This window comes from Phyllostomus hastatus, unplaced genomic scaffold, assembly GCF_019186645.2.
Source record: "Phyllostomus hastatus isolate PE091 unplaced genomic scaffold, TTU_PhHast_1.1 phas_contig_40, whole genome shotgun sequence".
NCBI lineage: Eukaryota > Metazoa > Chordata > Mammalia > Chiroptera > Phyllostomidae > Phyllostomus > Phyllostomus hastatus.
In genome coordinates, this window is record NW_025333872.1 from 19,017,354 (window position 1) to 19,043,937 (window position 26,584).

Consider the following 26,584-nt stretch of genomic DNA (forward strand, 5'->3'; position numbering starts at 1 on the left):
TTCAAGCTATGAAATGCATTTATTTTTTTGATTATTGGAATTCATCTTTCATGAAATTTTTATTAAGTAGTATATTTTAAATTAAGCTCAAGGGCATAACTGCAACCCAATAGCAATACATACAAGTGGTGTTCCATCCAAATTTACAAAAGCATTATTTAGTAGTAACAAAAATATAGGAGTTGAGCTTTCCTTTTAATACAAAGTTTCATTTTTGAGACAATTATCAACATCCTAATATAGATACTTCAAGAAAGAGAAGAAAAGTAGTAGTAATAAGGGTTATTACAGCTAAACCATCCAATCACCTGGGAGTTAGGTTAACTGGACATTTCAGAGTCCACTGTTGTTTTAAGCATTTTCTCTTAGCAAATAAATTCACCTACATGATAGGCTGACATGTTTTAGGATGAAAACCTAGAGTGGGAACAGCACACATGATGTTCATCTTTGTAACTAAAAGTTAAAACTGAATAAATCTACCTGTTCATTATATCATGCAGTGTGGGACCCATGTTTACAGTTCATTTTGTTTTCTGAGAAACCGATATGCAGTAATGGGAGCATTTTAGCAAATAATCAGTTAACTATTTCAAAGATTTTAAGAAGGATTCTATCAAGTTAACAGTTTACAATAAAGTAGTTCACTTTTTTAAGTTGGGACATTAGGTCCTGAGGCCAACTCTCCACTCTAAGATCTTCAGAAAAGACCGCAGCCCTAGAAGCCCCCGGCTCAGCAGAGTGCAATAATGAGTGCTCTCTCTAAGCACTGCATCGCCGACTTCTGAAACAACCATCTAACTTCACTCCACGGCGAGGAAAGGTGTCCATCCTTTTTGGTAATGTTAGTTTCACTTTATTTAGAAAAACCGCATGCTGCATGCTGTCAACTTTGGGCAGATGAAAAGAAAACCATTTAGCCTGGTTTTATTTAACTATATGGCTTTGCATGGGCTATTCAATATACTATTTTATTTAATAGGCAGCTTGAAAGAGGAAAACCAAACCTCGGAAACTTTGATATATGGTAATTATCACAGAGCTATATGTCTGTTTGCTAAGAATCAGCCATAATGTAAAAGAAAAAACCCCAAAAACATAAGAACACAAATTCACAACATCCTGGAGCTTAAGACAAGTTTTCTTTAGCAACCATGGTTCATTAGAAATTAATTGTAAAGTTATTTAAAAGAATTAAGGGTCTGGGGGGGAACTAATGTCAATTTAGAAGATTTTAGAATTAATTAAATTGCAATGTATTTAACAATATCACTAGTGGCTGATTTTCAGGCCTACTTAATTCTTTAAAATGGTTATGGTTAGATTTAAAATACAAAAGTGCAAATTAAAAATTCAGATGTTACAAAGCTTTTTCTTCAGTTCTTGCAAGAAATGACAAACTAAGTACATGAAATTACATTACAAATATCAGGGGAACTGCAACCGTCAGAGATTACATTTTTTTATATAGATCAAACTTTTACCAACACACATTTAATTAACATGAAATACAACTACAACATATTACATAATGTGATTTTTCTGCTACTAAAACCAAAAAAACTCAAAATATATTTTGTGCAAAAATTAGAGAGACTATATTTCAAGAGAGTAGGAAAGGAAAGACGAATCACTAGCAGGTATCCATAGTCAGGAATGGAGTTTTGCCCAGGACCTATCCTGCTGCCAGCAATGGGAGTGGTGACAACTGGTCACCACTCCCATTGACATAAAAATAAACATTTTATATTACTTTGAAATGTATAGTGCCAGATCACTTCAAGATTATGAAAAGCAAACATCCATTCTTGAATTAACAAAGACATGCCCCAGAAAATTCTATTAGGTCCTTAGCATTAACCTGGACGGGGGATAAGAGTGGTGCAGATGGAGGATTCAGACAAAAAACAAAGACAGCATACAAAAGGAATATATAAAATATTATGCATTTAGTACAAATAATGAAAAAGGACTTTATAGCACATTTTCCAAGGAAAGTTATTTTTACATATTCCAAAATCCTGTAAAAACCAGGTATATTGCAAGGGGTCAAAAACAAAATGATTCATAAATGATAATTAGTTTTAACAGAGTTCATGCAATTATCTTAGTTGGAAAGCTACTGTCTCAAGTCACATTTATGCTTTGCAACATGATACATACTAAAATTATTTCTTACAAGAAATTATTTTATATTTATTCCTGACAGAGGTCTTGAGAAAGTGCTGTAGAAATCAAAGGTTATAGAAATGTGTAAGTGATCATCTTAAAATACCATATAAAAATGTGTAAACAAAAAGATGTTTTACAGTTACAGGGCGTTATAAAATCCATAATGTGAATTATGACAGATCATCTTTTGTGCCCTTGAGAAAATTGTTAACATGATCCTGAAAGTTCAAAACTGCATTTTCAGTCAGCAGCCAAAGGCATGGGAAGCACCACCGCACTTCCCAGCCCTGAGGAGGAACCGCAGACGCGCTCTGCCTGCTTAAGGACCTCCTTCTGGAGGGACACAGGAGGAAGATTTTGCAATGTATCTCACCTGGGAGATGCTCTACCATTAAAACATTTATACTCCTCTTTTACCTATCCTGTCGGAGAGAAAAACTGCTTTTAAAAGATATCATAAACAATATAAATTCTGATAGTAAAGCACTGTAAAAAGTAGGTATGATATTTTGGCACAAAGCACTCCTCTTCTGTAAAATATATGTCTGGAATTTCTTATTTGAAAATAAAACCTTTCAACATACACACAATGTGTAAGTGGTTCTATGAATGAATGAACGAACCACAGTCTATGTTTCCTTAAATACTGCACACACCTTCGGTTTACTCCAGCACCAAGTATCTGCAAACACACCTCCACCCTCTATATTATACAGATATTGCACAAGTGACGTTGAAGTTGGACAAGACTTAGGGTTTACCTTTCACTGTTATTTTTTGTAAGTACCTGGATTCAATATTATTTTCTAGAAAAGCTAGATGACCAATTTCAGAAAAAGAATGCTTGCTATCTTTCCTTGATCCATAATATTAAAATGTGTACCTATATATTTAGACTTTTCATTTATGTTTTCCAGCATTTAAAATTCAGCAAAACCTGTTTTTTGACATCTCACAGTATTCCCTCAAAAACAGGAGAAGCTTCGTCTAATGTAAAAAAATTAAAAATGAGTCCATAGGGCAGTAATTTTTCCACCAAAGATCTTACTCCATCCTGAAAAGCACTGCAGAACAATATTTAAGTTTGTCAACATCCAGAGCGCCATTAGGTGCAACGTCTGCTGAAGAACACTTGTAATGTACCATGACAGCTTGACGTACTGAATAGTTCTTGCGGAATTGCACAATTTCTTACTACCTAAAGCATTTTAGGGAATGCTGCAGCTGCTGAAAGGATTTCTGGTTTTCTTGGTCCTCTGTTTGTTGGGTCTAAGGCTGATGACATCTCCACCATTGAGGGCACTTGAATTCTGGCCCGAGTGACTTCCACCAGGAGTGTTGAAGACACCTGCAACAAATTGAAGGAGACACAGGAATTGACACTGATAGGCCTCCGGGCCACCTACTGAAAACTGCATCCAGCTTCTCAGTGGATCAATAATATTTCTGAGTATTTACAATTCTAAGTTTTTGTTTTCACTTCATTTATTTTCAGTTAGCCAATACACCTGGTTCAAAGTTCTCCCTTCCATCCTAACCCCCCACCACCCATTCTTCTCCCCTGATGTAGCATGTTTCATCAATTTTCCTATGTCTCCTTCCAAAGATATTTTATTCATAGGTAGACATGATTTGTAGTTAACAATACTATTTGTGAAATTTTAAGTTAATAAAAGTATTACATACGTAAAAGCTGGTAGTAATGTAGGATTTTTCTATCCAAACTAAAATAACAACAAAATGGCCTACAGATAATTAAAGTCATGGGTAGATAAAAGGGATGAATTTAAAAAAAGCCTTTTAACTATCACAGTTTCCTTTTGGAACTGTGCTGGTCTTTGTGAGCTACTGATAAAGACAAAACTCTGGGCCAGAGACACTATCAATGATTCAGAGATGACCATGACCCATTCCTGCCCACAAGATGTTTACCAAAAACAAAACAAACAAACAAAAAAAACCCATTTACAATCTAATTAATGAGATGAGTTAGTATACAAAGAAGTAGTGCTGTAAGATATTATATGTTAAGTGCCTTAAGAGACACAAGATCCCACAGATGGTTCAAAGGAAGGACCAATTACATCTAATTTGTAAGAAAGGAGCAATTACATGGAGAAGATAGAACTAGATAACCAGCAACGTCCTGGACTTAGATCTCTATTCTTTTAGAAGAGAAGCATGAGGCCAGCTGTACAGCTGAGTGAGCTTTCTACATAGCCATGAGGAATGAATAGTTTTTTGACAGAAGATGGGAAAGGGAGATCATTGTTTTTTTGTTGTTGTTGTCTGTTTTTTAAGATTTATTTTTAGAGGGAGAAAGGGAGGGAGAAAGAATGGGAAAGGAAGATTGGTATGTGAGAGAAACATCAATTGGTTGCCCCTTGCATGCCCCCAACCAGGGTCTGGGCCCACAACGCAGCTATGTGCCCTCACCAGGAATTGAACCCACAGCCTTTTGCTTTGCAGGACGATGCCCAACCAACTGATCCACACTGGTCAGGAGAGAGAGGTCCTTCTTGATGGAAGAACCAAACTGAGCAAAAGTGAAGAAGTAAGACAGCACAGGGCATGTTCAAGAAAGAGCAAGATACAGTGGAACTGGTAGAAGGGGTACATATAAAATAGTGGGCAAAACTGTCTTTAAACATTGGAATGAAGAGAGTCTGTATGTAATGTGTTCCATAATGGGAATCAATGTACCTTTAGTAAGAGACCTGATGCTCCTAAATAATCACTGATCTAATACTTTCTAATCACATTTTTTAAATGAGCACACTGTATTAAAAATAGTAAACATGATCATAATGAATGGAAAATAAATTTACTATAGGTAAATATGGGCATAAAATATCCTGTATACTTACCAATTTTGTTACTACTTGAATGCCTTAATTCTGGATCCTCAGCTGTTTGCTGTTTGAGTTTTTGAAGATATTTTTCAGCCAAATATTTAAAAACTAGAATAAAAACAACAAAAACCCTACCAGGTCAGTATGACTTACGCAAGTAAAATGTGTTATTTCACATCACTTACTATAATATTTATTTTTACTAAATAAATTTAAAATTAAAATTAGAAGTATACAATCGAGTTGAAAAATTCAATTTTTAAAATTTATTTAATATCTAAGTACAATGAATAGCAATACTAATAGTGGCATTTGATTAATAAAGAAATGAAATAATATTTGTAATCACTGGCTCAACACCACCAAATGACTTAGTTTTGAAAAGATGTCTCATTTCTTTAAGTGAAAAAAAAAAAAAATCTACCCAAAAGACACCTGACCAACAATCTAGTTGTTATGTAATAAAAGTAGTAGAAATTTTGGAATGAGAAAAATAATAATCATCTTTCTCTACTCTTGCTTTCTTAGAGTAGGAAATATTATTGAACAAATTAAGGCCATTGCAACTACCTAATGGAATACCCACTACTGTGGAGTTCTCAGACAATTCAGTAATGTTAAGAGGTATGCGTGAAAAACACATACGTGCATACACACTCACACATAGTTACATTTTTAAAGATAAAAAGACAAAACAAACTCCAGGGTTTTGCTATAGAGCAACAAGTATTTCAAGACATTAGTAAATAACTACAAACTAACTCAAAAAGGAATTGTATCTTTAAAGTTTTCTTAATGATAGATGACAAGAAAATTCTATTATTACAAATGTTTTCTAAACAACACAACAGTTAAAGTAGTAAGGAAAATAAAACAAATTTCCTGTTAATTTTTTTAAAAAGGCAGTTTACCTTCATTCACATTTAGGTCTTCTTTCACCGATGTTCTGTAGAATCTCAGCTTTAGCTTTTTTGCCAGTGCTTCAGCTTCCTCACTATACATCAATTTAAAAAAATGCTTATATAGGTACTTTCTGATAACTTATTTTTAAGAACAGTTTTATTACATTTGCTGATACAGCCTGGGGAGGGGGCGTCAGACCTCCCAGACTCGTTAAAACTGTGTCCTCAGTGCTGAAACAGGGTTTTCAGTTTTCACTACTTTGGGGGGATAAACACCAACCATTATATTATATAACTGTAAAGAGACAATTTTCCATAAAGTCACTGAACTCTAACTTAAAATAGTGAAATATCACTTTTCTTTATGAGTACTTCAGTTTTCACTCTTCTGTTTTTAACAGCAATAGCTCACAGAAATTTTAAGTATAAGGAACTCTTTATATAAACTTCCTTTTATAAGTCCATGCAAAAATTAAAATAACTTCCAACTTTATAGAGTTATCACCACCCCCTCAAAAGCAGCCATCTTACTTCTTTATACAAGAATCATCCAAGAGATCAATCTTGTTTTGTACAAGTACAGTTGGTATATCTCCAACTTCAGCTACTACTTTCTCTCTCCAACTGGAAATTGCTTCAAAAGATTCCCTGTCTGTGGTAGAAAACACAAGCACACAAGCCTGGGCTCCTGTAAGGTCACAAAATAAAAATGTTATTTATATTAATGAAACAATCCTATGCAGGGTGAGGATAATTATTACCTATCAAAATAATTTTTATGTAAATATTGAGCTCATCTTTAGCACTCTGCTTATTTTTTATAACATATAAACTCTATTTTCTAATTCAAAGAATCAACTTTTATCAAAAACAGTGGTTCTCAAACTTGTACAAATTTCAAAGTACCCTAAAAATTATACACCTTTTGGGGGGAACATTGTGAAATACTGATATATTTAGTTATAGTTTAAGAGCCAGAGAGAATGGTGAACTAAGCATGAGTGATAGGCTGTTGCCACCTTCTTCCTGTTAATACAGGGCCTGGCACAAATAACACCCCTCTTTAAATTACAAAATCTTTTATTACAAAATCATAAACATGTAGTTCTATAATATAACAATATCACACTCAAGTACATACCATACGACATCTTAGGTGAAATGTTCAAATTAAAACTATAAATTATCACACCCATATTATTACCCTACCAACAACACTCAGCAGGCCTTACTTCTGCCAGACCCTGTATCTGTGATCTGCTTTAGTTTCTTTTAGCACAGATTTAAGGCAAATCTGAGAAAAAAAATCACAATTTTCTCATCCTATTTACTTTTTAAAAAACTATGATTATTATTTTAGTAGAATACCAATGATGCTAATGAACATCATTTAAGAACCAATGACAAAAGAAAATAAATATATAATACACAGGGAAAAGTTTAATTTAGTTTTTTACCCTGTTTAAATGCATAATTCCCATTCTATATCTATTGACAATATTTTACTTATCAAGTATCAATTAGGTTGATAATATCTAAAATAAAATATAAGCAGCAACCTTCTGGAAGAAGCTCTCTTACAAATGATTAGCTGTGACAAAAGCAGGTGTGTTAGGTGACAAGAAAAACTGCCCTGTGGTCCAGGGGTTTCCTGGAAGGAAGGCGTGTTTTCTTGCTGTTACACCTTCCTTCCAGACCCCTCAGGTGTGCGAGTTTCCTACAAAGACTCAGGCTAGCCTTGGCTATCCTAAGACACTCTTAAAGCCAAGAGAAGTTTGTTTATCGCCAAAGGGAATACTGTAGAAAGCAAAAGAGTATATGATGAAAGAGAAATTAGCAGTTCATTATTACCCTAACAGCAGGGGCTTCATCCGGGAGAATCTCCCTACTCTAGACACGTTGTAAATCAAAAATTAAGTGAATTATATGAAACGTATACGGGGAAGACAGACCAGCAGATACACCATGAGGCTATCAAAACTGAAAATATCAAAACTGAAAGAGGAATAAAACTGATGAGGTCACTAGTACATCGATAAATAAATTTATATTTACTTGAACTCTACTATTTACTTAAACTACAAACAAAACATTATTTAATCATACTTTAACTTCCACTTAACTAAATTTTATTATAAAACCATTTGTTAGTGTTAAACCTAGAATTTTACATCTAACCAACTGCCATTTATTTTGAAGGTTAAATAAGGTATTTTTCAGGTACCCATTTCAAAACCAAAAAACCAAAAACCCCTAGAGAATTATATAATTTTAATAAACAGAAAAACTATGCAGACACTGTCAGAAATATGGGCAGTAAAAACATGATTAACTAAGAAAAACACAATGTTTTCAAAATTAAGAACCAAAGGATAAAATAAAAGGTATATCCATAACAACCCCAAAATTATTTAGTGGGGTCCTGAGCAGGGAGCGACCAAAGGAATGTGGGAATGTGCGAAAGTGCCTGTTGGAAGAGGAGGAAGGTACAATATTGATATGTGTGAGTAATTAAGGGAGGCAAATAAACTGATGTAACAGATGCTGGAGGACCTGCTACTGTCCCCTCAGCCCTAGTGTTGCTGCAGCTGTAGAGACACTTCCTGCCTTTGCTAGTGTCCTACCAGGGCATATGCTGCAGGTGGCCCTCTGCTTTCCTGACTCAGGGCTTTTTCTGATGTTTTAAAAGGGACCCCTGGTTTACCGAATCCTCTAGGGGGAACTGATGCTTCTGAAGGAAGCTTCAACTTATGGGAGATGGGATCAATACCTGAGCTTCACTTTGGTAGGAGTATCCTGAGGTATGCCTGTTAGGTTCTTCACAGGGATTGATCCCCAACTGCTTAGTTTTAAGTAGCTCATTAATACACCCTCTGCAAGCTTTTCTCCTTCTCTCCCCAGTCTCTCACTTCTACTTCCTGGATCACTTCCCCAATAAATCACCCTCACCTAGTTGTGCCAAGAACTGCTTTGTGTGTGTCTTGGGAGGGGTGATGGGAGGCTCAAACTAAGAGACTGTCTTAAGTTAAAGGCAATCTCCATAAAAATAAAAAGACAATGTGTGCCTATTAAACCACAGGAGAAAAGCAGAACTGTCCAATGTACAAGAGGAAAGAAAATAGAAAAAAAAAACCTACAGAAATATAAAAAAACAAAAACAGACAACCTAGATTACTTTTGCAGTTATAATAATTCTGACAAATGTTGGACAACTACTTGTTTCAATTACCCCTAACTGAAATCATCCATCCATAGAGAAAATACCCTGTTAAGGTATGATGTATTATGGTTCTTTTACATTTAGGAAAACCCTAAAGAGCCAAAAAAAAAAAATCCCTATCTAATAGAGGGCTTTTTTGATTGAGGCACCAATAAAACAGATGACAAACAATGGATTCCAAAATGTGTGTAAGAAGATTATCATTTACAGAATTTACAAAGGAAATAGCTGTAACTCCTACACAACTTTGGAAGTCCCTCAAGCACAAGATTTTTTTTTTTCAAGAATTGAGAAAAGAAGATTTCTCAAGGATTTCTGTAGAGAAAATACTGTCCACCCCCAACCCTTCTCTCTTTCAAGAAGGTGGGATGGATATGATACCTATGCAGTTCCGGGAGCAGGGGGGAGGGGTCTCGTGACAGTGCGGGAGAGGCTGCATTCCTTAGGTACACAAGATAGCAACTGATGAAGGGAAAGGCCCTCCTACTCCTTCCAGTACCTGACTGAAGGGAAAAACAAAGGTCACAGCGGCACAAGCGTACCGTAAAGGTTAACATGGTGGCAGCTGGAGGTGCAGACCTGCCAGTATAGCCCGGGAAAAGGACAGGATTGGCTGGGGGAGTTGGACCCTCCCTGAGCACACAGAAGTGTGCGCAGGCAGATTTAAATGGAAGGAAGGGAGAATCTCTTCCTCTGCCATTCCCAGCATGGACATGCGGGCCAAAGCGCTTGCAGGCCGGCGGGGCCCTGGAAGCTGTGTAACCAGGTGGCAGGCCCTACAGAGGTCCTGCATAGCCAGCCCCAGTGTTTAGCAGTGGCCCTAGACCCCCGGTGCAGGAAGTGGAAGTGGCGGGGGCAGCTGGCCAGGCACACAGACTACTGAAAGGAGCCTGAGGCCAGACAATTGATGCAAAAGAAGCTGAGCTACTTGGAGCTGGGCTACTTGGATGACCGTGCCCACTGGCCACCTGTGGTTTCCCAAAGAGCAGTATTTTTAAATGGGAGATGGAACTCCTGGCACAGCCTTGAACTGATCTGACAGAGGGTGGTAGGGTTTTTTTCTTTGGGTGTTCTGGAGTTGAAGGGCTCTGAGACAGAAGCCTGCCATTCTTCCAAATTGTGCAGTTTTTGAATAAAAAAATCCCTTTCCTTTTTCACCAAACTTCTGCCTCCAGAATTTGCCTATTGGTGGCAGTAGGCAGCAAACCCCACTTTCTGTTAAGTAACAGATGGCCTCCTCTAACTCAACCTAGCAGGAATGGATTTCAGCAGACCACTTAAGGAGCTTGCTATGTGTTCCCCAGCAACTGAGGGATACTCTCGACTGATCCTGCCTTGACCCAAGCCTGAGAAAGACACAGGTGCTGAGAGCAAGAGTGAGAAGACAAGACCAACATACCAAAAAAAAAAAGACAGCTGCATTTGGGAGTAACTGTGTTCCCACTGATAGCAAGACAAAGAATGCACAAAAATTGCACACAAGTATGGAGCCACGCCTAAGAGATAAGCAGGCATGGGATAATTTTAAATCGAGTCCAATAGGGCCATCTGTGGGGTGAAGAGTGAAGGAAGAAGGAGGTGGAATGCTGAGTCCCACAAGGAGGCAGAGCAACTGCTTGAAGTAAGTATACATTTGCCCTGAGGAGACATCCCCAAGAATGGGAACCTTGGAGGAATCCAGCACAATTTCCTAGAATATCATCTTTAAACATCTGCCACCCAGAAGCCCCCAACATCAGAGAGCAGCACCCACCACAGTGTTCTCATTTCCCAATTTGGTCTTCCCCTATGATGACCCAGGAGCATAAAAAAACATCTCCAGCAAGCTAGGGAAGGAAAGCAGGAGAAGGAAAAGTGCCATCACTCCTTTCCCAGACTACAGGTACTGGCCTGCTAAAATCCCAGAGAGGGTAGAAGATTTAACGCTAAATTACATTTGGAGTTTTGATTAATACACAGGCCTGGCTATTCTAATTACCAAATTGAGATCATGTTCATCACTAGAAATAACTATGAGGCAAATGAAAGAAATTACTGGAGAGTAACCAGAAAAGACATGAGTTGAAGGGGGTTATTACTGAGGGTCAAGAAGGAGAATTCATTTCCTCCTACTGCCTAATCAAATATAAAGGGATTGTGAGAGACAAAAAAAGAAGTTGCATTTTGGCAACTTCATAAGCTGTGTCCTGTTCAACATACTAACTACTATAAATATTCTTAATTAAAAAATGACCCTGTACTGTTATCCTTTCTTTTTCTTCCTTGACTTCCAGTCCTGTGTTGGTACCAGCTATCTTTAGGAAAGTCAATGTTTTCATTTATCAGTTGTAGTCATTTGAACATATCTTGTGCCTTTGATATGTAAAGACAGCAGGTGTTTTTCTATCCATATATTTTACATAAACCTTTATTTTCCTATTATTCAATCTTCCTTCTATACTTCCCTAAAAATCACACTGTTGGAAAAGTTACTTCATCATCATAAATACCAGTAAACCACCCACAAAGGAACCACTTCTAATAGTTAACAAACTACCCCATTATCCACACATCAGGAAAAGATCAAAATAAATTTTTGGTGTCAAGTATGAGATCACCAATAACAAATATTTATTTCTAATTGATAAGATCATTAAAAAATGTTTATTTCTGAATGCAATTCAGAAAATACTCCCCAAGACATATAATGTATAGAGAGTAACTTTATTCTTGAATAACTGAAAGACCCTACAAGATGGTCTCTAGACTTGTTCTGAGTATAGCTGAAGACCAGCAGCATCAGGGTCACCTGGAAGGTTGTGGAAATGAAGACTCTCACAGAGCCTCCCCCCCCCCCCGAGCTACTGAATGAGAGTCTGCACTTTAACAAGCTCCCTGGGGGATTCATTTGCACTTTAAAATTCAAAAAACACTACTCTAGGGAACACAGTATCAAATCTGACACTGGCAAAGACCAATCAGAAACAGGCTTTATATACTTTTATAGATATTACTCTAGATTTAAAGCACTTGTCCTTTATTCTCTTAAGACACTTTATATAATCTAAAGCATACAAATTATTCATTGAACAAATCTATCACAGATTCCACGCTCATATAATTTCAAAACAAATCTGAGAGACTTGCACAGCCTAATTGCTGCCCCTAACTCCTGCACTTATCATGTATAAACCGCTTCTTGTCCAGAGTATTTCACTTCCAACAATTTATATTAATTTGTTTGTGAAAGCACATTTTTTAAAAAACAAGGGTTTCCTTCCATTTATATGCATAATCTTAGATAACAGGTCTCAAATCTATAACTTCATTTCCATATGTTGCTAGAAAGAAGCATCTTTTTCTTAGAACCAATCACAGTAAAAAAGTATAATGAAAACCTATTTTATGTTATATGTAACTTTCTGTACTAAGTATGGCTTCTACTGCCTAGGCTAGACTTCTTTAAGAGCTTAAGAGAAATAATTTGGGACCCCAAGAGGATTCCTAGTATGATCTGTGCTCTATTCTAACCTATTTACAAGGAGGTCATGTTTCAACATGTCTCATTACACAATTACGCCAGCATTCCAAAAATGTAAGAATGCCTTTGAGCAATGGTTTTTGGTATAACAGGTCTTTTAAATGAATTGTATTTAAATTTTTCTGTTTTAAAAATAAAATTTACAACATTTTTATGCTTCCTGAATAATATCCTTCTAGGACATAAACCAGTAAGTCATAATTTCATAAAGCATTGTGTTTTACCACTAAATCCGTATCTTAATTCATGCCTCCTAGCCCTTTCCTTCCTTTCCTAGTCCTTATTCCTCTTTAATTACATTATCATCTGAATCTATACTAGTAGCAGATATTACCTGGTTGCCTAACTGACATCCCAGCTCCCCTCCCTTCCTGAGAACACCTCTCCCTACTGCACTTTAACCATGGTTTCGACAGGCTAAATGTATCCTCTGCTCTGGGAGTTGAGGCCCTAAATGCACCAAGCCAATCAATCAAGGTAATCACAATCCTCTGACTATTTACTGTAATCTAGTCAAGGGTGATCTAATCAGATACAACCTCAGGACTTTTGATCCACTGTTGTGGGGAGTAACTCTCTCTCCAAAAGGATGTGAAAACCAAGCAGCTTCCACTGCTGATGCTAGCAACCTTGCAACCAGGAGGAAAATCAGCACGAAGAGGAACCCTACCCATGGAGGAAGGCAAGCCAAGAGAACCAATGGTTATAGTCAGAACAACTGAAAGCTAGGCCACTCCCACTTTTCTATTAAACAAGTCAATAAACCTTAGTAGTTCAAGTCAGTTTGAAATTGCTTGTCAGCAACCAAAAGTATCCTGGTAGAACCTCAAAGGAAAGCTTAAAAAGAATGTTCAATGTGCCATTTCTCAAATTTATGTATAATTGCGGCTGTTTGTTCCTTAATTCAAACTGAGATGTGATAAACGTTTATTCTTAAGACCTCAGTCCACCTTCTTTGCCATTTTAAGATTTTAAGAAAAGCTTTGTTTTTTTTAATCCTCCCTTGAGGACATGCCTACTGACTTTAGAGAGAAGGGCAGGGAGGTATGGAGAGGGAGAGAGGGAGGGAGAGAGAGGGAAGGAGAGGGAAGGAGAGGGAGGGAAGGGGGGGAGGGAGGGAGAGAGGGAGGGAGAGGGAGAGAGGGAGGGAGAGAGGGAGGGAGAGGGAGGGAGGGAAGGAGGAGGGGGGAGGGAGGGGGGAGGGGAGAGAGAGAGAGAGAGAGAGAGAGAGAAAAGAAACACGATCAGTTGCTCTCACAGACACCCAGACTAAGACTGAAACTGCAACCCAGGCATGTGCCCTGACAGGGAATCGAACCAGCAACCCTTTGGTTCACAGGCCAGTACTCAATCCACTGAGACACACCAGCCAGGGCTGTTTGTTTTTTTAAACCAGGGATTCAAATGATCTACTTAACTATATGGTTCCAACATTTTCTTCTTTTTATTTATATACAAATCAAATCATTTTTGACATTTAACCACTTTTTCCTTTTTTAAGGTAAACTTTATTTTTGGATAATTGTAGATTCACCCAGTTTTGCCTTTTTAAATTAGATACATAACAATAAATACAGTCTCCAAAAATAAGATACTCATTTAAAAAGTAATACTACCATATCATACTATCAAAAGTTTAAAGAAAAATAGCCCAACCTATTTTTTTTTCCTCACAACAAGAACATATATTTCATAGCAAGACTTTATAGAGAAAAAAGCTAGTAGGTAGGTAAAAAGAAAATAATGACATCTGTATGCATTTCTACCATATGTTAATGTTCCCACCCTGTTTTTTGTTTATTTTTTCCTATGCAATTGTAGTGGTAATAATCCCACTTAAAAAAATACAAATAACCTTTACTCAAGAATAAACAGTACATTTAGGACTCGTTAATCAACAGTGAAAAATCTCATGAAATTCTCAATTTGATAAAAATACCATCTATTTTAAGAGCGTTGGGGAGTAAGAACATAATTTCACCTTACACCGTGAGACAAGTGCTCAAGATCCAAACTGGCACCCACAGGACAGCCATACTCAAAGCTGCTGCAGATGAGAAGCCTTGAAGGACACAGCAAACAGAATGAGCAGTGAGGAGTGGTGACATTATCAGGATGACACGTGAGAGGTGTACCTCTCTTATTTCTCAAAGAACCAAATGTTTTCCTAGAGCAGGCAGTGGAAGTCAATTTTCCGTGTTACCAATTCAGAAAAGAACCTTTGGTTGCTTATATGTTAGTGTAATTAGACCTCAGTTGCATTATAATCAATCCCAGATTTTCAAAAGTAGGAAAACAAGATACAAGAGTTCAGAAGCACCAACAGGCTATCCGCTACATGGTACTAGGTTAAGCTTCCAGTGACTTTGTTCTCATTACAACCACCTTGGCAGTGAGTTGGAGGAACACTAAAATACTGTTTTAAATTCCAAAAGAAAAGGACAAAATTTTATAGGACAATGTAATGGAAACTTTGGGGTCTAAGCATTTCTTCAGGAATTTAACCCTGCATTTTAGATTCTTAAATCCTAGAACAGTAATTCTTTCCTTTCACATGTGTCTCGCACTTTGAACTTCTGCAACACTGAGAAGGCCTTACCTGTGAACTCTCATGTGTCATAACTGAATGTCATCCTATTTATATGAGAGTTCCTACTCTCTAACTATGTAGTCACTTCATTGGGGTCAGGAGTAGGAATTTAACGGTTTCTGACTGATTAGGTCTCGGAATACCTAGTCATTGTAATTCTAAAGGCAGAGACATCCTGTCTATAGAACAAAGTATTATTCACCACTCAAGGATCTTCAGAAGAATAATGACCTGGCACTATAAAAAATGCTTTGAAAATAATTTAAGTATTCTTAAAAAATAAGCCTTTCTACAGAAAACAGAAAAAACAAAAACAAAAAAAATCACCAAAATTCTTTGTTTAGCTAAAAGAACATGCCCAAACAAGCAAAAATGCCATAATTTACCTCGATAGTAGGCCTTTGTTATTGCATCAAATTCCTCTTGACCTGCTGTATCCCATAACATGAGTCTGACATCTTCATCATTAACTCTGAAACAAGAGATGAATTTGTTTCATATGTGAAGGAAATGTCTTTAAGCAATATAGCTGTGTGTATCTTTTTATCTTTCAATTATGAAGGTATTATAACAACATTGATGGTTTCACTCGGAAAACGCCTGAGTACTTTTAAATGCTGATACAATTACCAACAGCGAAAGTAAGGGTGAAAGATGTTCCTCCAAAGCTATAACTTGACACAGGATGTGGGTTCACTGGCACGTTTTCTCTTTTGACGGCAGTCACAGATAGTGGTGGCGCTAAGACTAGCAGTACTGGGAAAGAGGGATTCCCTCAGGTCAGTGCCTGCTCTTCTCTTTACAACATTCTATCGAGTTACAGTGCACAAGTAATAGAATAAGAAAGGAAAGCAGTAGCTTACCTGCTTGGTTGCCCTTTAACTCAAAAAGTCACTCTATTTTGTTATATAGTCCATTGTCTTACTCATCACACTTATGTTGTACAAAGTCACAGCAACCAATGAAACAACAAGTACTGAACTACTGCTCTTAGGGAGAAATACAGGGTTAGATTCCTGCAAGCCCCTGGTTACATTTTCATCAACTGATCAATACATAACCATATTTTTTACGTGCTTCTCTTTAAAGACATCTCATTTAATATATGTTAATTCATTAACACTGAACTCACAGCCTACAGGGCTGTAACTCATGCCTGAATGAAGCTCATCTGAAACACATATTTTATCTGTAATGCATATCACACACAACTCTCTTGTACTTGGGATCACCAGACAGCATTTTAGCACTATGCTTGCGGGCCACTTTAAACAGTGAAATCACCAACAAAAGGCACAAAAATGTGGCACAAAAACAGAACATTGAAAGAACACTTGTTCACTGTATGAGGGATGAAACAGAGGGTTGCCCTATCCCACCCAGGTTGGAAATGTGTGTGCAGGGTGAATCAAACTTTTTGGTGCTCTACACATGTTCATGAATGACCACCAAAGCACTAGGAGTATTGATTGTGGGGTTACAAATAAATTTTAGCAAGTAGGTGAATTTGCAAATGCAGAATCCACAAATAATGACAACTGTATACTTAAAATATTAATTTGGTTCAGCCTGGCCAGTGGCTCAGTTGGTTGGAGCATCATTCCCCACACCAAAAGCTTGTAGGTTCAATTCCCAGTCAGTGCACATATCTAGGTTGCAGGTTTAATCCCCGCATACGCGAGGCAACAAACGATGTTTCTCACATCAATGTTTTTTTTCTCTGTCTCCCTTCCTCTCTCTAAAAATCAATAAACATATCCTCAGGTGAGGATTTAAAAAAATAATTAATTTGATTCAGATAACAAGTACAAAAACAAATATCATCAAGACTTAAAATGAATCCTCTTAAAATACCTAAAGGAAGCAAATACAAAAATATTTTAAAAAACAGAATACAAATAAAAAATTCAAGAATCTTTAAAACAATGAACACAATTATCTTTGATGCTAACACCTGGGCTAGTTCAGTCAGATCTGTCTGATGTCACTTATTTTTGTAATGCATTTTAGTTTGTCTCTCACAATTTAAGATATCCTAGAAAGTTGTCAAGACTAATGACAAAAAGTGTTACTTTGATGTGTTTTAAAATCCAATTAGATTTTCTGAAGATTTCCTTTCTGTAGGAGTATTTAATCCAAATCTTCTTTCTCTCATTTCTTTAGAATAAAAACAAAATATTAATTCTCTAATTTCTATATAGTCTTGCCCAGTTTTAAAGACAGAAGAGCCATTCTAAACAAAAGTATCTCATACTATAGGAGATGAGAACTATTCTGATAGACAAGTAACTTTCCTTCAAAAAAAAATAGTGGGTGGAAATCTCACTAGTCAAGCATCAGTTTGTGTTGAAGAAGTGCCTAAAGCACCATCAATACATATAAAACAGACACAAGATAAGTTAAAAAAGGATGAGGGAGGCAAATTGAAAAAAAGAAAAAAACATGAGAGGAAGGGAAGAGAGATGAAGGCAGGGCAGGAAACAGAAGGATAAAGATACACAGAGAGTAAGTAATCCAAAACCACCACCAACTGTCTCATGAGCCACAGCCACTAGAAGCCTAACCTAGGACTGTGAAGTCTTGGGCACAGTTCACAATTTAAAACCAAGAGGATAAAATGGCCAAGTACATACTGGATCTGTCGCTCCAAAAAATCAACTCCAATGGTTTTCTTATAATCTTTTGTAAAAATGCCTTTGCAATATCTCTGAATCATACTCGATTTTCCAACGGCTCCATTCCCAACAACCACCATCTTGATGGCCACTTCCATATCTTCCTCCAACATTTTGGAGTTGAAAAGGTTTCTGTACCAACTTTAATTCCAGGTGATCAGATCTTTCTGAAATCTGTAGTTTAAAATGAAAATAAAATTAATTTTCCATGACACAAAAACTATACAAAATAAAATACGCTGTAATTGTTTTATCAGGGAATAATTACATTAAATGTCAAGAATTCATCCATGATGAAGGCCCCCTCACCATGCTGTTTGCTAATGTAAATTCATTAACAGGAGGGGCAATAATAGTATCATTCATTCATTCATTTTTGAATCCTTATTAAGAGCACAATGTATAACATCCAGGTATGAATAACATGCCTAGATTGCATAGTTTTGCCTTTCATTGAAACTAAGACTATGGAGGGTTAGAGTTGAGGCCTGATTTAAATTGCATTTACTAGTTTAGTACTCCAAGTGAAGTTACTGCTTATCCCCTTTAAGCCTCAGTTTTCTGAGGATGTTTACCACACAGAATTGTTGATCAGTGATAGTTATAAAGCACCTCACATAATGAAAGTTAAGCATGCAAAAAATGGTAGGTACATACAACATAATAAATTCTCCATAGTTACCACCAAGTGTGCAACAAACACAAAATCTAAAGAAACTGCTTTTCAACCTCACAGGTAACAATAATGTCCCCATAAACGCACCCCAAAGAAAGGTTTTGTATAATAATGTACAGCTGCATGACCACAGCAGGCTCTTGGTTACAGTGCTTTAGTGTTCAGGTGACAATGAATCCTCCACAAATAATCTTATACCACGCATCCTTTCTTTAGAATTTAGTTTCAGATTAGTTATTGTTACTCATATAATGAAAGTAATAGAGCATTTACTGTTTGTATTTCAGACTAAAAAGAACAGAAAGTCAACTTCTTCATATTTCTTCATAAAATTACTAGTTAAGTTCCTGTCTACTTAGCCATTATATTGCAATTACCTTAAATGAAAAATCCATCTACACAACCACTGCACAAAGTCTGCAATGTGACGAACACTCCTTTCTTTGTCCCTAACAAGGTTTCAATAATTGTCCCCAATGCTTCACAAACTGGCATGATCAGAAACACTTGCTAAAATATTGGTTCTAGTCTCCACCTACAAAATTAAGTAATTTTAAAAACCTAAAAACTGAGAATATCAGAACAAAAGAACATGGTAATTACAAAAAAAAGGGTAATAAACAGACTTCTCTCAAGCACTCTAAATTATAACAGTTGAAACAAAAGTTATAACCAATGTGATTTTCAATATATGTAGAAAATATATTAAAGACAATTAATACAAATGCAGAGGATAACGAGATGTAAAGTTTCTATACTTCAGCTGAACTAATAAAATGTTGGCACCAATAGGTTCTGATAAATTACATATACATAATGTAATACCCAGAGCAACTGCTAAAGAGGTTTCACAATAAGATATACTTGAAAACACTACAGATAAAACAAATGGAAATTCTAAAAACAATAAAACTATCATAATCAAATGAATATGAAGAGACCTGTCCACATGACAACAGCAGAACATACTTCTTTCAAGCACCCACTGAACGTATACCAATATAGAACACATACTAGGCCATATAACAAACCTCAAGAAACTTATGGAATCACAATGGAATCAAACTGCAAATCAGTAACAAAAAGACAATGGAAAAAATCTACAAACATCTGGAAACTAAAAAACACAGATTTCTAAACAATCTGTGGGCTTACAAAGAAGCTCAAGAGAAATTTTCAAAGGTAATTGAACTGAGCTCCCACTGGTTTGGCTCAGTGGATTGAGTGTTGGCCTGCAAAGCAAGGGGTCACTGATTCCCAGTCAGGGCACATGCCTGGGCTGCGGGCCAGGTTCCCAGTAGGGGGGCATGTGAAAGGCAACCACACATTGATGTTTCCCTCTCTTTCTTTCTCCCTTCCCCTCTAAAAATACATACATATATACATACATATATACATAATCTTTTAAAAAAGGTAATTGAACTGAATGAAAATGAAGAAATAAGATGTCAAAATTTATGGGACATAGATAATGTGATAAGAGGGAAATTTTGCAGCAGTGAATGCTTACCTTAGGAAAAGAGTCTCAAATCAATAATCTGAGCTACCACTTCAAGAAAGTAAAGAGCAAATAAGCCCAAAGTGAGGAAAAAGATAGAAATAATAAAGAGCAGAATCAATAAAATTTAAAACAGAAAAATAAATGAGACAAAAAGCTGGGTTTTTGAAAAGATCAATAAAATTGAAAACAGGAAACCCCCTCCCCACAAATTACCAGTATCAGGAATAAAATAGGAATATCACTACAGACTCTGCAGGCTCAAAAGGATAATACACTGAACAACTCTACGCATAAATTTGACAATGTAGATGAAAGGGATCCATTCTTGGAAAAGAACTACCACTACTCACTCACTATAAAATAGATCATTTGAATAGCCCCATAACTATTTAGGAAATTGAATTTGTAACTTTAAAAACTCAAAAAGAGCCCTGGCCAATGTGGCTCAGTTGGCTGGAGCATTGCCCAGTAACTGAAAGGTTACAGAGTTGATTCCTGGTCAGGGCATATACCTGGGTTGCAGGGTCCAGTCCCTGGGCCAGGTGCATGCAGGAGACAACTGATCAATGTTTCTCTCTCTCCCTTCCTCTCTCTCTCTCAAAAACAAAAACAAAAAAATGCAAAAAGAAATTTCCAGGCTCAGGTGATTTCATCAAAGATTTCTAAAACCTTTCAAGAATTAACACCAATGATACAATCTCTTCCAGAATACATAAGACGAGGAAACACTTTCCAATTTATTTTATAAAGTCAGTATTATCTTGATACCAACACTACACAAAGGCATTATTAAAAGAAAAAAAAACAGACAATATCCCCTCATGAACACAAATGCAAAAATCCTCAATAAAATATTTGTAAATCCAATCAAGTAATACGTAAAAAGAATAACCAGAACCAAGTGGGCTGTATTCTGGGAATACAAGGCTAGTTCAATACTCAAAAATCAATCAATATCATCCACCACATTAACAAGGTAAAAAAGAAAAGCCACATCACCATATCAATTAATGCAAAGAAAACAGTAGACAAAATTCAACATCCATTTGTGAGAAAAACTCAGAAAACTAGAAACAGAGGAGGATTTCTTTAACCTGATAAAGGGCATCTGTTTAAAAACCCTAGAGCTAACATCATAATTAATTCTGAAATACTGATTGTTTTTGCCCTTATGGGAAATTTCACTCTCACTTCTCTTATTCATTATTTGTGAAGTCCTAGCCAGGGTAATAGAGAAAAAAAGAAATGCTTAGATAAAGGAAAAGAGAAATAAAACTCTCTAGTCACAGATGATATGACTGTCTATGTAGAGAACTCCAAGGAATCAAAACAAACAAACAAACAAACAAAATCTTGGAGCTAGTGAGTTTAGTAAGGACACGTGATAAAGAACAACACACAACTCTCAATTGTATTTCTATATTCTAACAATGTACAATTTGAAATCAGAAGCTTTTAAATGACACTTACTAGAGTTTCAAAAATATTAAATACTTTGGAATAAACCTAATAAACAGGTACAAGATCTGTATGCTGAAAATTATAAATGTTAATGAAACAAAGACCTCAATAAGTGGGAAGACATAGCATGTTCATAGATGAGATGACTAAGTAAAGTAAAAACAGCAATTCTCCCCAAATCGATTTATGGTTTAATGCAATTCGAAAGTACCAGCAGGATTTTTTGTAGTTAGAAACAAACTGATTCTAAACTTTATATGGAGAGGCAAAGGAACTAGAATAGCTAAAACAATTTTGAGAAAGAATAAAATTGGAGGAAATCCTATTACCTGATATTAATATACTATAAAGCTCTTTCAGTCAAAAAAGTGTGATGTGAGCACCCTGGCTGGTATGCCTCAGTGGACTGAGTGCTGGTCTGTGAACCAAAGGATCCCTGGTTCAATTTCCAGTCAGGGCACATGCCTGAGTTGCAGGCCAGGTCCCCAGTAAAGGGCACTCAGCGGGTAACCACATATTGATGTTTCTCTCCCTCTCTAAAATTAAATAAATAAAATCTTTTTTTTTAAAAAGTGTGATACTAGCAAAGAAATACATAAATCAATGGAACAACAGAGGGCCCCAAACTAGACCCACGCAAATAGAGCAAATTGATTTTTGACAAAAGTACAAAAACAATTCAGTGGAGAAAAGACAGCCTTTTCAATGGAACAACTGGATATTAATATGCAAATAAATAAATCTTCCCCTAAACCTCATCACACTTTGTACAAAGAATTCCCCAAATGGATCATAGACACAAATGTAAAACTATAATTTTTAGAAACAACTTTTAGAAGGTGAAAATCTTCATGACTTGGGGTTAGGCAGATTTCTTAGACATTATAAGAAAAGATCCACAAAAGAAAAAATTGATAAATTACATGTCATCAAAATTAAAACATTTGCTCTGTAAAAGACACTCTTAAAAGAATGAAAAGACAAGCTACAGACTGGGAGAAAATACCTGCAAAACACATATGGACCAAATAACTTGTATTTAGAATATATAAAGAACCCTCAAAACTCAACAAACAACTCAATTAAACTCAATAAACAAACAACTCAATAAACAAACAACTCAATTAAAAAATTGGCAAAACTCTTGGCCAAATACTCAGCAAAGATTATATATGCCAAATAAGCACATGAAAAGATATTCAACAACTTTAGCCATTAGTAAGACACTTTAAAAACCACAAGATACCACTACATGCCTATGAGAATGGTCAAAATCCAAAATGATACAGCCACTCAATAAGACAGTTTCTCATAAAGTTAAACATACTTTACATGAACCTGCAATTCCACTTCTACCAATACCCTAGAGAAATTAAAATTTATGTTCATTTAAAAAAAAATTTAAACCACATCAGAGCCCTGTGGTCACTGTCGGCGTTGGGGTGGGGTGTTCCTGACCTTGGTACAGCAGCTCTCCAGGGAGGAGGGCATCACCCTGCGAAGGAGTACCGAAATCATGGCCCAGTTCTTCCCACTTGGCATCAACAGCGTTTTATATCAGTGTGGCATTTATGCCTCTGAAACCTGTACTCGAGCACAGAAATATGGACTCACCTTGCTTATAACTACTGATCCTGAGCTCATGAAATACATAAATAATATGGCAGAACAACTAAAGTTGGAACAACTAAAAGATTGGTTATACAAGTGCTTCAGTTCAGAAACTGGTGGTCGTCATCTTGAATATTGAAAGGGGTCCTTGAAAGAATGCAGTTTGATACTAAGTGTGATAAAACTGCCAAAGATGACAGGACTCCTTGAGAAAAATCTCAGAAAGCTATCCAAGATGAAATCCACTCAGTGATCAAACAGATCACAGCTACAGTGACATTTTTGCCACTGTTGGAAGTTTCTTGTTCATTTGATCTGCTGATCTATATATAAAGATTTGGTTGTACCTGAAAAGTGGGTAGAGTCGGGACCACACACAGTTCATTATCAACTCTGAGAAAGTCCATCTGCATTCCTTAATTACTACAATCCACAAACAGCATGGTGGCCTACAAAATTCCTGTCCTTGACTGAAGATGAGCCAGGAACAAAAACATAATTCTCAAATGTGTTTCCTGAATCCAAGTTAACTATAATTCATGATGTATTTCATTGATTAATTTTTAGATGGGGAAAACTTAACATTATGCTTTATTTACTAAATTGTGCATAATTGTTCCATTTTGGGGTACCTCTTTGACTTTCCACAGAGTTGGTGTAATTTTTCGCATACTGTTCAAAAGGGTACCAGCAGATGACATTAGTACTGTCATGTCATTTTCTTGGAAAGTGGAAACTAGATGGGAAACTTTTGCTATAAAGCTAAATGCCTTTGTATTCAGACCTTTTGGTCAAGTAGCTTGACTCAGAATATAGGTAAATATGAAACACAGCAAAAGAAATCTTGACTATTCAGAATTTTTTTTAGGTCCTAAAGTAACTGATAATCCACAATAAGAAAATATTGCTGTTAGGTGCTTTTGCCATTTATTTCATTTGCATAGTTTCCATATTGAAAAAAGTCTCCAATTATTTGATTTAGTGTAATTTACACTTACAAAGCTATCGCTATTTCTACTATTTAAGTTTTGGTGATACTGAATTCTTAAAAATGTCTTGTGTTTTATAAAATCAAGCTTTAAATGGTAATGATAAAGTTAAATGTATATGTTTTAAAAAAAACTGTACACAAATGTTTATAGCAGCTCTATTCATAATCACCAAAAACTAGAAACAATCCAAGCATCCTTCAGTGGGGTACATGCAACAACTTGGAGGAATCTCAAAGGCATCATGCTGAAAGAAGTCAGCATCAGAAAATTATGTATTACCTGATTCCATTTACTGTATATGACATTCTAGAAAAGATCAGCACAGATGGTCCTAGACTTACATGGTTTGACTTTTAATTTTCAATTTTATGATGGTGTGAAAAGAGTAGGAATTCAGTAGAAACCATACCTGAATTTTGCATTTTGACCTTTTCTCAGGCTAGTGATAATACAGTATGATAGACTCTTGTGATGCTGGGATGCAGCTAAGGCTGCACTCCCACTCAGGCAGGAATTCAGGAGGGTAAACAACTGATATACCCTACAGTATAGTAGGTATTAAATGCATTTCAATTTATTTTTCTTTTTTAATGGGTTTTTAGAGAGAAAAGAAGAGTGGAAGGAGGATGGAGAGGGGGGAGAGGGGGGAGAAAAAGGGGGAGAGAAACATTTATTAGTTGTTCCACTGATTTATGCATTCACTGGTCAATTCTTGTGTGCCCTAACCCAGATCCAACCCACAACCTTGGCTTATGGGGATGATGCTCTAACCAACAGAGCTACTTGCCAGGACCTCAGCTTATTTTCAATTTACAATGGGGTTTATCAGGTCCTAACCCCATCTTAAGCTGGGTGGGGGGGCCCACCTGTGATTGCTGAGTTAGGGAAAGGATATAAAAGGATAGCATGAGTTTTGGCAGGAAGGTGATAGAACTATTCTATATCCTGAGTGTCATGGTGGTTACATGAATCTAAAAATTCACTGAACACAACTCTAAAACAAGTTTTTACTATATGATAATTTAAAAAATAAAATTTGAAGAAAAATGCAATCAGATTTCAACACAGGCAGTGTAATGTTTGTGACTGTCACTACTACTCTCCTCTTAAAACACTAAATCAAAACAATTAAGTTCTTTAAAAATAGGCATAATTCTGAGTACAATAATTTAAAAGCTTGACAGTAACGCTTTACCTACTTTTTACTCCAAATTTAATTTGAAAGATTTGTCAATGCAATCATAAATTAGAAAAGAGTAACTCACTGATCAAAAGGGTTTTGTTTTTGTTTTTTTTACATCACAGCCTGTACTTAAGTACCGGTGTGATTATATTCACACCTACATGTTAGGAGTTACATAAAAGCTAGGGAGGTAAACAGCCCTTTTCTGAGTCTACCGCTACTTGATAGAGAAGTTTACTACTCCCTCACACACCCTCAGGTTCCTCTGCCTGGGAACTAGGGCTCCTCGGTTCGAGTAAAATAATTCTGTGGCTTCCAGTGTCGATGAAATAGTGCAGTCTGGCTCATTCATATTCCATCAGTCTGAGCGAGGAACTAGGGAAGGGTGGGGCTGCGGGTTAGGAAGGGGGCTCTTCGCAGGACCAGCTGTTCCCCATCAAACCTAACCCGGACATTTAATGCCCTTTAGCTGGTGTCCCGCCCCGCTGGGGTCGCCCCTTCCGAACCTGGGAACCCGGGGAGAGCAAGCAGGCAGGAGCTCCGCTAGGCTGGACGCGCAGCGCCTCACCCCGCTCCACCTCGCGCATTCCCGCCCAAGGGGCAATTCCAAGCACCCACACCCAGGAAGACCAGACCGCTGGGAACTGGGAGGGGGCGCCCGGCAGGCGCTGCCGCCCACCTCCCCCAGCTGGAACTTGGGACCCCACGCTCAGAGGCGGGCAAGCGGGTGCCCGGGGGCCTGGGCCGGGGGATGGGAGCCCGGGCCTGGAGGCCCCTGACCCTCAAGTCCCTCTCCAGTCCCCAGAGAAAGGCACATCCCGGGACCCCGAAGACAGACGGGTCCTTTCCCAGGGGAGACGGAGAAGTCCTCATCCCTTGGAGAGGGCGAGTAAGTGCAGGACCGCTACCCCGGAAAGCGAGCCTCCACTCACCGTTCCCCGCCGCCGCAGACCCGCAGCAGGGCGAGACCGTCTCTTCTTGGTCGCGGCGCAACCGCTGCCACCGCCGCCGTCACCTTCTCCTAGAGCGCCAGCACCCGCGGCGCGTCCGCCTGGCTGGTTCGCGCCCTCTTTTGCTCTTTTAAGAATGACTATGATTTTTTAACAAACTTTATTGGCAGTCAGGGCGCAGAACAAGCGGCTCAGCCGCAGGTCCGCCGAGAATGGTGGGGCGCGGGAGACTAGACTCCCCTCATCGGTAGACCCGCCGCGTTGCCGAGCATGCGCCGG

General features: G+C 37.3%; 1 protein-coding gene and 1 pseudogene across 1 annotated transcript; one reads left to right on the forward strand and one right to left on the reverse strand.

Moving 5' to 3' along the window:
* Positions 1–26,578, reverse strand: RAB23 (RAB23, member RAS oncogene family). The gene is made up of 7 exons (XM_045843914.1): positions 26,288–26,578; positions 17,890–18,105; positions 15,643–15,728; positions 6,458–6,614; positions 5,936–6,018; positions 5,040–5,132; positions 1–3,520 (listed from the first exon to the last, which is right to left on the reverse strand). The coding sequence occupies exons 2-7, from the start codon at positions 18,042–18,044 to the stop codon at positions 3,381–3,383; spliced, it is 714 nt and encodes a 237-aa protein (XP_045699870.1). The 5' UTR covers positions 18,045–18,105; positions 26,288–26,578; the 3' UTR covers positions 1–3,380.
* Positions 18,330–23,654, forward strand: LOC123821476 (annotated as a pseudogene).
* Positions 26,579–26,584: the final 6 nt, after the last annotated feature.

Bases quoted from the DNA above. Each gene is read 5' to 3' on its own strand.
- RAB23 (XM_045843914.1), bottom strand. From the start codon at position 18,044: ATGTTGGAGGAAGATATGGAAGTGGCCATCAAGATGGTGGTTGTTGGG. The intron at 6,615-15,642 runs GTAAATTATGGC...GTGACCTTACAG, and splicing joins AACAAAGGCCTACTATCGAG to GAGCCCAGGCTTGTGTGCTT. The intron at 3,521-5,039 runs GTAAGTATACAG...AATTTGTTGCAG, and splicing joins TTCAAGTAGTAACAAAATTG to GTGTCTTCAACACTCCTGGT.